Source organism: Lynx rufus, unplaced genomic scaffold, assembly GCF_022079265.1.
Source record: "Lynx rufus isolate CCGP_SWC_20201006 ecotype Redwood Valley unplaced genomic scaffold, mLynRuf1.p SCAF_13, whole genome shotgun sequence".
In the NCBI taxonomy this organism is placed as follows: Eukaryota; Metazoa; Chordata; class Mammalia; order Carnivora; family Felidae; genus Lynx; species Lynx rufus.
The window spans coordinates 2899142-2911217 of record NW_025814827.1 but is presented as its reverse complement, the minus strand read 5'-3'; the positions used below and the strand labels follow the sequence as shown (position 1 = coordinate 2911217).

Here is a 12076-nt window from a genome sequence, read left to right as displayed (position 1 = left end):
CTGTTTTTTACCCCAACAACTAGTGAATCAGAGTGGAACCTCTGGTAAAATGTAAAGGCAGTAATAGGCAAGCCAAAGTGAAAAGTCAAAGATCTGATTTTGCCTTTAGTTGTTCTCCTATGCCTTTAGTTGTTAATCACATAGTTATCACATATCACATATGCCTCATAGTTATCTCCTATGCCTTTAGTTGTTAATCACAACACACTAAATAAAGAGCAGACCAGATTCTGTCAGATGTAGGATATAAATGGACATGAAATCAGCCCCCTACCCTGTGCTGTGATAGGCAGTATGCTACATTAGCCACAATTCCCAAGAGACAATGATAATAAGCCAACCGCAAAGCCACTTTAGTTAATTCCTACTGCAAGCCTCTGATTCAGAATCTAGGTCATTGTGTTTCAGGCATAATGGAGAGGGAAGAGCAGCCGGTGGAAAGCGGACCTGGTGCAACTCACCAGTGCAGAACTCCTTGCTCACGTTGTGGGGCACAGTGATCCGCCGGTAGACAATGGGCTCCGACTCCAGGATGTTCTCATCGTGGCGGTACCGAGTAGGCCTTTCATTTGGGATGCCCCGGGAACGGGTACCAGTTCTCCTCTCATAGGTATCAATCTCTTCAAACACAGCTGCCTTGTCAAAAAGGGCCAGGTTCCCTTCAAAATCAAAATCTGTGTCTGGGATCTCCTCGATATCATCCCCAAAGCACTCGTCATCTTTATTCTTCATTTGGCCATTCTTTAATCCACTTTTCTTTGGAGTTGCCTGATTTGGGTGTCTGCTACTAGATGACCCTGGAGGGAAAAACAGGGACTAAGGTCAGTATGCCAACAGTAAGTGCTCAGTGGAAGTGGAAAATACATTAGTGCTTTATGGAGAGTGTTACAGGAATCAAAGTGAAGATTGTAAAGAAAGGTAAGCTATTCCTGGATCGTATTAAGTAGCACAAACTACCACAAATCTCCTGGAATAATAGATTTCATATATTACCTAAGTAATAATAAATATAAAATAAGTACAACTCCTGGAAATCCTAACCAGTTCTACCCTTCACAAGGAAACTGGTAATGACAGAGGCTTTTTTTTAAACAACTGAATGTCAAAAAAGTGGAAGGGTGCAATCCCTATCAAAATAACACCAGCATTCTTCACAGAGCTAGAACAAACAATCCTAAAATTTGTATGGAACCAGAAAAGACCCCAAATAGCCAAAGCAATCTTGAAAAAGAAAAGCAAAGCTGGAGGCATCACAATCCCGGACTTCAAGCTATACTACAAAGCTGTAATCATCAAGACAGTATGGTACTGGCACAAGAACAGACACTCAGATCAATGGAACAGAACAGAGAACCCAGAAATGGACCCACAAACGTATGACCAACTAATCTTTGACAAAGCAGGAAAGGATATCCAAAGGAATAAAGACAGTCTCCTCAGCAAATGGTGCTGGGAAAACTGGACAGCAACATGCAGAAAAATGAACCTGACCACTTTCTTACACCATACACAAAAATAAACTCAAAATGGATGAAAGACCTAAACGTAAGACAGGAAGCCATCAAAATCCTAGCAGCACTTCCAACAGATCCTAGAGGTTCCATCAAAATCCCAGAGGAGAAAGTAGGCAAAAACCTCTTTGACCTCAGCCACGGCAACTTCTTACTCAACATGTCTCCAGAGGCAAGGGAAACAAAAGCAAAAATGTACTACCGGGACCTCATCAAAATAAAAAGCTTCTGCACAGCAAATGAAATAAGCAGCAAAACTAAAAGGCAACCTACGGAATGGGAGAAGAGATTTGCAAACAGCATATCAGATAAAGGGTTAGTATCCAAAATCTATAAAGAACTTACCAAACTCAACACCCAAAAAACAAATAATCCAGTGAAGAAATGGGCAGAAGACATGAATAGACACTTCTCCAAAGAAGACATCCACATGGCCAACCGACACATGAAAAAAAAATGCTCAACATCACTCATCAGGGAAATACAAATCAAAACCACAATGAGATACCACCTTACACCAGTCAGAATGGCTAACATTAACAACTCGGGCAACAACAGATGTTGGCAAGGATGTGGAGAAAAGAGGATCTCTTTTGCACTGCTGGTGGGAATGCAAACTGATGCAGCCACTCTGGAAAACAGTATGGAGGTTCCTCAAAAAATCAGAACTACAATATGACCCAGCAATTGCACTCACTACTAGGTATTTATCTAAGGGATACAAGTGTGCTGTTTCGAAGAGGCACATGCACCCCAACATTTATAGCAGCACTATCAACAATAGCCAAAGTATGGAAAGAGCCCAAATGCTCATCGATGGATGAATGGATAAAGATGATGTGGTACACACACACACACACACACACACACACACGCATGCACGCACAGGGGAGTATTACTCAGCAGTCAAAAAGAATGAAATCTTGCCATTTGCAACTACGTGGGTGGAACTAGAGCATATTATGCTAACCGAAATTAGAGAAAGACAAATATAGGACTTCACTCATATGAGGACTTTAAGATACAAAACAGATGAACATAAGGGAAGGGAGGCAAAGATAATATAAAAACAAGGAGGGAGACAAAACATAAAAGACTCTTAAATACAGAGAATAAACAGAGGTTTGGGGGAGGGGTTGAGGGGGGATGGGCTAAATGGGTAAGGGGCATTAAGGAATCTACTCCTGAAATCACTGTTGCACTATATGCTAAGTTGGATGTAAATTAAAAAAATAAATATCTGAAAAAACAAAAAAAAAATAAAAAATGAAAAGTGGAAGGGCAAGGGTACAGCAGTCTCTTCCCACAGGTCTGAGTGGTTTGACCCCAAATGTCCAGGAGTAAAGAGAGAAATACCCCCAGAGTAAAAGAAGATCAACTCCTCATAACCTGAAGTTCACAAAAAAATACTACTCAACTGGCTCCGAATTCTATGCTTCCCAAGCAAACAACCTTCTAATTTTTAATATGGTCTTAGCCTAGAACCCAGCAGGAGGGAATCTCTGGTTTAGAGAGATTCCAGATCTTGAGCCAGATATACATCTATCACTGTAAGTTGGTATTTTGACTTATAAACCTGTTTTTATATCTCTCTCTCTTTTTTAATGTTTATTTATTTTTAAGAGAGAGAGAGAGAGAGAGAGAGAGAGAGAGCGCGAGCAGGAGAGGGACAGAGAGGGACAGAATCCAAAGGAGGCTCCAGGTTCTGAACTGTCAGCACAGGGCCTGACTTGGGGCTCAAACTCACAAGCATGAGATCATGACCTGAGCCGAAGTTGGACACTTAACTGACTGAGCCACCCAGGCACCCCTAGATCTCTTAATGTGATCTTTTCTCAGAATTTAATACTTGTAGGGAAGCAATTTCTGAACCATCAACCGACAAGGATCATACTGACCTGATTCTACAGTGACCACACCAAGATGCACATCAACACCAGAACAGCAGACACTCTATCTGGCCACCACACATCAGTCAACTACTTTTCTAGCAGTCAAGACAGAAAATCCCACAGAATTCTCCAGACCATCCACTCCTAGAGAATCCTGAATTGAGTTTATATTCTGACCATCCTGAAAGGGTGGACCAGGCTAATGGTATGCCAAACTGAACCTCCAATATGGTTTAAATAAATATGATGTGCTTCCTTTCGAAAGATTGAGATCTTTAATTACTGAAAATACTTAAACAGAGGTTAGAATGATCACGAGCAAACTCCCTCACATACAGCATCCCAACTATACTGCTCTAACTTCTCACAGCAACTCCCTTCTACCCCATGGAGGAGCCAGGACACCTAGGCTCTAGCTGCAGTTCTTGTTAACATGTTACATAATCTCAATTTCCTTGTATGTAAAATGCTCACTGTTTTATCCCCAGCAGAGTTCCTAGCACACAGCAGGCAGTCAATAAATATTTGTTTAACAAATTAATCAACATTGGCAAGATCAATTGCAATAATTATTCTGAAAGATGTGTACTGTGCAAATATAACTCGTGTCCCCAAGTCTTCCTATTGCCAAATATTGGTATAGAAAAGGGCTGAGCTGGAAGATGAGATTTAGGCCTCTGAAAATAACTAAGCTTGGCCAAAATTATAAAGGAGAGGAAGATCTAGCTGAGCCACCATCAACAGCTTGGATTATAAAACAATGACAAGATTGTCAAAATGTGGGTTAAGTTCTAGTTCTAATAATCTGACAAAAACATTTAGTGAGAGCATGCTATGTGCCACAGCCAGGTAAATAACCAAGACATGCTACTCAAAAAGGAAGGAGGAGAGGGGTAGCTGGGTGGCTTAGTCAATTGAGCGTCCAACTCTGATTTCGGCTCAGGTCATGATCCCAGGGTTGTGGGATCAAGCCTTGTGTCAGGCTCTGTGCAGAGTGTGGAGCCTGCTTAAGATTCTCTCCCAGTCTGTCTGTCTGTCTCTCTCTCCCCCTCCATCTACCCCTCTCCTCTGCTTGCACTCTCTAAAGTAAATAAATAAATTTTTAAAAATTTTAATAAAAAAATAAATTCTTAAATTAAAACTCTGGCAACAAGTTGCCATGAGACCTTTTCCCATGCAAAAACTGTAGGAAGCACAAATGTTCATTACTGGGGCAAGGGATTCCTTATTTCAGCTCAGGTCATGATCTCATGGTCGTGGAATCGAGCTCCTTCTGCTTGGGATTCTGTTTCTCTCTCCGCCCTTCCCCGCTTCGTGCTGTAACATAAATAAACTTTTTTTTTAAAGGAGGAGTGATATATAAGCAAGCAACTAAAATACAACGTGGTAAGAATTATAACAGAAATTTATATGAAGTATCACAGAAATGTGGATGAAAAAAGCAGAGCTGGATTAGGAATGGGAGAGCAGGCATGAAAATACAAGGTCAGGGTAACACCCTCAGCAATAGAAGCAGGCAGGGGAAGAACTAGAAGAAAGTCCAGTATACAGGACTAATGTTCTGCCTCAATATAAATCAAAGCATACTATTAGAAAACAGGTCTCTGGCCCTGTGGTCTCGGCATACCCAGGAGTGTAAAGGATGATCCACTGGGATGAAGGGAGAAGATATTTCATACTCTATTTTTTCTTTCAACTAAAAAGAATAAGAAATTAGGCTTTATGAATTTAATGTTCAGCTAGAAATTGGCACCCTTATGAGGTTTCATGCCAGCCAATCACTGCCAGTACTTGAGATGTTGGAAGAAAGAGTGATGTTCCATAACAGGACGTGTATCCGTGCAAATGGACTTGCATCAATTTTTTTATGGTAAAATGTACGTTAACATAAAATTTACCATTTTAACCACTTTTAAGTATAGAGTTCAATGGCATTAAGTACATTCACACTGTTGTGCAACTATATACATTTTTAGCTACTAAAGCATACTAAAATGAGTAAGTGCCTTAAAAAAAGATTCCTATAAAGAAACTATGCATTAAAGATAATACTAATAATGCAATCATAAGGAAACAAAAGAATGGCAGAGCTAACACCTCTCCGATTCCTCTTACAGGTCTTCTTTAGCTAGAATGAAATTTTTAAAAAATTGATCCGATCTAAGAAGATGGTCTCCCAAATTCAAAAAAGTATCAAGGTTATTCCAAACATGAATCCATATGGACTATCATTGATTAACCTCACCCTAAGTGTATATTCTACATCAGGAGTCTGCAAACTGTTTGGCGCTCACCAAATTCAGCCCACTGCTGTTTCTGCAAATATGTTTTCTTGGAACACAGTCACACTCATTTGTTTACATATTGTCTAAGCCCACTTCTGTGCTGCAAAAGCAACGTTAAGTGAGACAGAGACTTCATGACCGGCAAAGCCTAAAATATTTAACATCTGACCCTGTACAGGAAAAGTAGGCCTCTCAGAGAGAGGTATTCTTTCCAGTTTTGCCTTTTTTTCAGCTACTACCTTTCCAGCGATGAAAAATTTTTTAATTTCTTAATTAACTGAACCCAGGACCGGTTCTTTGAACCTCTGTTTCATTCAAAGTGTTCAGGGTGTCACTTATTAGTCTTTCAACTCCACACTCAGTCTCTGCGGTGTTGGGCCGGGACTCCACAACTGCATTTCTCCTCCTGTCAGGTCCCACTACCAGTAGTAGACATGTGAAGAGAGTGGAAGGAATAAGGAAGGAGGAGTGACACGGGACTGTCTCCTTCTTGTTCGCTTGCTGTTCACACCAGCATTGCCCTGGCAGTCGGTTCCGGTCTCCCGTTTTCCTTTCCGCCTCATGCAGACAGAACAAGCTTCAGTGCAGCTCCCTGGAACTAATGGCACCAGCTCTGAGAAGCCTCTTCTCTGAACTTCAAGTTTCTGATAACAGCAGCCTGTTCCCTATTTCCCCTCCCTCAATGTCTCTTTTTGCTTTTTTGGTCTTCTAACACCTACTTAACCAATTCTATTAAATTTCTTCTGAAATAACTAGTATGGTTACTATTTTCTTAAGTGGTATACCAAGATTTAAGAAAATGAGTGACTCACAGCTAATCACTCTGTTCTAACCAAGTATTGATGTTTTAATAAGCAAAAAAGTTTTGAACCATTAATAAAATATTCCTTTAAAAATATTTCATGTTTATTTCATCCCTTGTAAATTGTAAAGGTAAAGAACTTTCTGAATTACAGACACACAGATATACACAGAAATAGTGCTTACAGCTCCAACCCTAAAATCTCAGACATGGGCCAAGATTAAACACAGACCAGTATAGATGTTAAAGGGCCCATCTTCTCCCAGTGGGGATGAAAATCTTAATTGACTTGAGCTCAAAGTAGACAAATAGAACAGACTAACCAGATTTGCTGTTGTCTCTCACCCAACAGAAAGCAGGTATCTAGAAACATGAATCCCCTTAAACAGATCAAGTGATCAAACCATAAAGCCAAACCCCTAATCACTGCTGCTACCAATGGGGAACAGCTTAGCTATAGACAAAGCAAAAACACAAAATTAGTAAGGTAAAATACTAAAGAAACAAAGTCAGCCAAGGTCCTACTGCTGCCCTGGATTCAGTCCTGGGAGCCAAGAGAAGATGCACCTGGGCTTCATCTCCTCAGAGGTAAAACACTGATTTTTGTTTTTATAGCTTTACTGAGGTTTTATCAGTACACAAAAACCTGTACATACTTAATGTATACAATTTGATGAGTTTGGACATATGCAAAACACTTGTAATACCACGACCACAATCAAGGTAATAAATATCTCCACCTCCCCACCACCTCCAAAAGAGTCCATGACTCATAGTTATTCACTCTGTTGAAAAACCAAATATTAATTTTTCAATAAGCAAAACATTTTGAACCATTAAACCAAATTTAAACCAGTATTACTGTGAAAGTTTACTTCGTGTTTATCTAGTCCTTTTTAATTTGTTCCTCTGTTTCTCATATCTCATGTATATAGCATGTATGTATTGTAGAAAAAAAGCCAATCAATTGGTGAGCCCATCAGGAGTTGTGTCACAGAAATGTTTACTTTTACAAAAGGAAGTAAAAGAAACCTAATGAACTAATAACATCAATATTAGGAGTCAAATACTTCATGCTTATTTTAAGGCACTATTTAGGCCAAAGCACAATTTCCCTGAAGCTGAATATAGTTTATCTAAAAGAAAGGAATCGGGGTGGTCTCCAGGAGTCTCTTCATGTCAGCCAACTGTACCTATAATCATACCACTGTTCACTGAACCCAAAACACATTTCACATTTCACCAGGACAGAATTTTGATCAGTATTTTTCTATATTCATTTTTAAAATATTCATTAAGCATCTGCTATCCACTAGGATCTGTGTTAAGTGCTGGAGAGTCAACGGTGAACAATATCAATATAGCCCCAGTCCTCACCTGAAGTTACTCTCACCCCCCTTTACTACCATTCCCAATCACTTCTGCAGACCCAACAAACTGCCTGTATCTTCCACCATGACACTTTCAATAGGCCCTTGCCACAGGTAAGCAATTTTAGAGTTTTTTGCCCTGTAAGCAGATTCTGTTGTTGCCTATCTAATGTCCAGATCTCTTCCTCAGAACAATACCCATTTTTGTTCAGATAGATACCATACCCTCCTCTCAGGGGAGGGAACAGGTAAATTTCTAAATCAATCATGGTGGTTCTCATGCCAACAACTGATTTAAGCATGGGCACGTGAAGAATACTGGTCAAGAAGACAGAATGGGGTGAAAGGTGGAGAGTAGATCTTACAGCAGTTTCTGATAACAAGGTTTCCTCATTCCTGAAGAACTTTTGATTCTCAATCAGGGGCACTATTATGCCCCAGTGGGACATTTGACAGTGTCTGGAGGCATTTTTGGTTGTTACAAGTGGGGGTGGTTGGGAAATATTCCTGGCATCTAGAAGGTGGAGTCCAGGGATGCTGCTAAACGCTTGTCAACTTGCAGAACCTATGCAGCTGGCACCATCTTAGGCTTTGATATGCACATTATCTCAGCTATCTTCAGACAACCCAATTAACCTTAGCATTCTACCAATGAGGAAACTAAGGATGTTCCAAACCGATATGTCTAAGTTAGGACTTGAACTCTGATCGGTCAGATTCCAAATTCCATGGTATTTGTGGAGACAAGAATAAGGAAACCATGTAACTCTGACAGACCTAGGCAAAGTGAAAAGAACTAGCAGAGGATCATGTCTAGAAAATGAGCATAGAAGGCAAAAGCAAAAAACCTATTCAGTACAGCACAATGGTAAAAAAGGAATTCAAAAGCAACAGGAAACAAGTATTCCTTTTTTAGAAGTAACTTTTTGTTAATATATGTTCTTAAAATATATAGAAAATTGCAGATATTCACTTAACTTTTTTAAAGTTTATTCTGGGGTGGGGGGAGAGAGGGAGAGAGGGAGGGAGGGAGGGAACACTCAGGGGAGGGGCAGAGAGAGAGGGAGAGAGGGAGAGAGAGAGAATCCCAAGCAGCCTCTGCAATGTCAGCATGGGGGCCCGATGCAGGGCTCAAACTCATGAACCATGAGATCATGACCTGAGCTGAAGTTGGACGCTTAATTGACTAAGCCACCCAGGTGCCCCGAAAATTGCAGATATTCACTTAACATTTTGACATGTTCCCTTCTAGTCAAAAAATATGCATCCATCTTATAAAGTTTTGTACCTTGCTATCTTGCTTAGGAGCTTCTGTTTCATGAATGATTTCTCCAAATATCTTTTTATAAGATTTTTTTATAGGGGCTCCTGAGTGGCTCAGTCGGTTAAGCATCCGACTTCAGCTCAGGTCATGATCTCATGGTTTGTGAGTTTGGGCTGACAGCTCAGAGCCTGAAGCCTGCTTCAGATTCTGTCTCCCCCTCTCTCTGCCCCTCCCTCACTCACACAGTCTCTGTCTCTCAAAAATAAATACTAGGGGTGCCTGGGTGGCGCAGTCGGTTAAGCGTCCGACTTCAGCCAGGTCACGATCTCACGGTCCGTGAGTTCGAGCCCCGCGTCGGGCTCTGGGCTGATGGCTCAGAGCCTGGAGCCTGTTTCCGATTCTGTGTCTCCCTCTCTCTCTGCCCCTCCCCTGTTCATGCTCTGTCTCTCTCTGTCCCAAAAATAAATAAACATTGAAAAAAAAAAATTAAAAAATAAATAAATAAATACTAAAACATTAAAAAACATTTTTTGAAGATTTCTTATAGACTATACCCTATTGATGTATACCATGCCTACTGATGAACTTTTAAGCTATTTCTCATTTTTACTGTTACAGACTCAGCCCAAACACACCATCTTGATTACTCCAACTGAAAGATCACCCCCATCTGACCACCTGCAGCAGTGTGGGTACCGTTCATCTAGCACTTGCCCCATACTACCTACTTTGTTCTGCAGTTATCTGTGTTTTTACTCTAACCAAGGACAATGTAAGCAAACAGAGGGCAGAAATTTGTCATTCAGACCTGTCACCCAATTCTATGCCCTGTCTACCATAAATACACAAATCTCTGAATTCATAAAAACAACCATCTAAAAAAACAAAAAAACACCCCATACAGACAACAAAAGAGTCTAAAGAAGTCACTAAAGAAAAGGCAACTTGAGATGAACTATGAGAAAGAAAGGCAGCTATCAAATCTTTGCGTGACTGAAAAAGACAGGAAGATGAAGCTGTCAACAATAATAAAAGAGGGGGTATGAGGCAAGGGCTTCAGAGGAAAGGAGTTCAGTCATGCCCAGTATGAACGGACAATGAACTATCCTGAATCTATCACAATGACAGATGAAGACAAGCAATTATCAGCTTGAGAGAAGACAGGGCAAAAGCAGCAAAATAGGAAGCCACTTTGGGCTCAGCCTTAAGACTCTATAAACATCACTTGCAACCAAACCAGAGTTGTGTCTTTAGAAGGTATCAGGTATTTTCTCACACTCTGAATACAGAGCTTACATTCACTCATTTGACAAATATACACCAAGGATCAGCTATGTTCCAAACACTGCTAGGAAAGTAGACAGCAAAAAAGGTTTCCAAGAGGAAATACTGACATCATAGGTCAGCAAGAAAAAGATAAGAGATTATAAAGTAAATGAAAAGCAAGCCAATATGCTCAGTTGTCTCTGATTCTTCCTTTTCCTCATACTTTAATACAAATATTGGGAAGTCCTGAGTGAATCAGCTGTCTCAATACTTGGCTTACTCAGCCCAAGGGCCTGGCTCTATGTTTAAAATGGCCTTTGGCAAATAATTAAAACGTGTTTGTTTGAAATATAATATATATAAAACTAAACAGCAAAGCCCTTGTTTAGAATTTAAGATAATAAAATATGGGGGGGGGGGGATAAAAAAATAAAATGGACTCTGGCCACTAGGAGAGAAAAGCGCTTCCCTTGGAAAAGATAAACAGTGCTTCATAGATTTCTTTACCTTTCAATTACAAAGGCCAAGTATGTGTTAAGACTAGAGGCTGGCCGCCTTCCTGTGCCATTTTGCTGCCAGCCTTTGGCACAAAAGCCCTTTGGCCAGGATAACTTACAACAAACCCATTGTTGTGTAACCCTCAGTGCCACTTATTTATTGGTTTTTGTCACACACACATTGTAAAAGGGAACTTTGTCCTGCACTTAGCACGCTAAAGGGCACCTGAAGGTCAATGGCAAATGTTTTAATGTCAGACTCAATGGGCTTCACGAAGAGATAACTGAGAGCATCTGGAACCTTCTTTTCAACTCCCCAACTTCTAGGCCTTGGTAATAATTCAACTTCTTGGGCTCCAGCACCAAGAAGGCACATCCAGGGCACATCCAAGGAGGTTAAGAAGTTATAATAGGACCTCGGATGGTGGGATCATTGGTAAAATGAACAGACCATACACAGACCTGTATCCTTAGCCAGTCTCAAATGGTTTCCCTCAGCTTCCGAGGACTAATATTCCATTCATCTACTTGACAAATATGGAGCCTGTCTGGGATTCTCTCTCCCTGCCACATACACACTTGCACACTCTCTCTGTAAAAAAATATATAATTAATTAACTTAGGACCGCCTGGATGGCTCAGTTGGTTGAGCATCTAACTCTCGATTTTGGCTCAAGTCATGATCTCCTGGTTCGTGAGATGGACCCGCATGTCAGGCTCTTTGCTGGCAGCACAGAACCTGCTTGGGATTCCCCCCCACACACACACACCCCTTCCCCACTTGCATGTGCACACATTCTCTTTCTCAAAATAAATAAACCTTTAAAAAAAGTAAATAAAATAAAATCTGCTTGTGCTAAATCTCTCACAAATGTTGTTAGGTACCTATAACTAACAAATCCCTCAACAATCATCACTAACCTTAACAGAATACTTAAAAACCAGAACTGAAGAGGGGTGCCTGGGTGGCTCAGTCAGTTAAGCATCTGACTTCAGCTCAGGTCATGATCTCACGGTTCGTCAGTTCAAGCCCCATGTCGAGTTCTGTGCTGACAGCTCAGAGCCTGGAGCCTGCTTCAGATTCTGTGTATCCCACTCTTTCTCTGCCCCTCTACAACTAGCACTCTGTCTCCGTCTCTCAAAAATAAAATAAAAACGTTAAAAAAAAATTCTTAAATAAATTAATTTT

At 40.6% G+C, this 12076-nt stretch overlaps 1 protein-coding gene across 2 annotated transcripts in view; it reads right to left on the bottom strand.

Moving 5' to 3' along the window:
* Window positions 1–12076, bottom strand: part of EDC3 (enhancer of mRNA decapping 3) — a 60614-nt gene that overhangs the window by 21716 nt on the left and 26822 nt on the right. For both annotated transcript variants that reach the window (XR_006961223.1, XM_047074807.1), the window contains exon 4: window positions 462–797. Coding sequence is in view for 1 of the 2 variants with exons in the window: in XM_047074807.1 (XP_046930763.1) it covers window positions 462–797 (336 nt within the window). In the remaining variant the exon portion in view is untranslated. The remainder of the gene's footprint in view (window positions 1–461; window positions 798–12076) is intronic.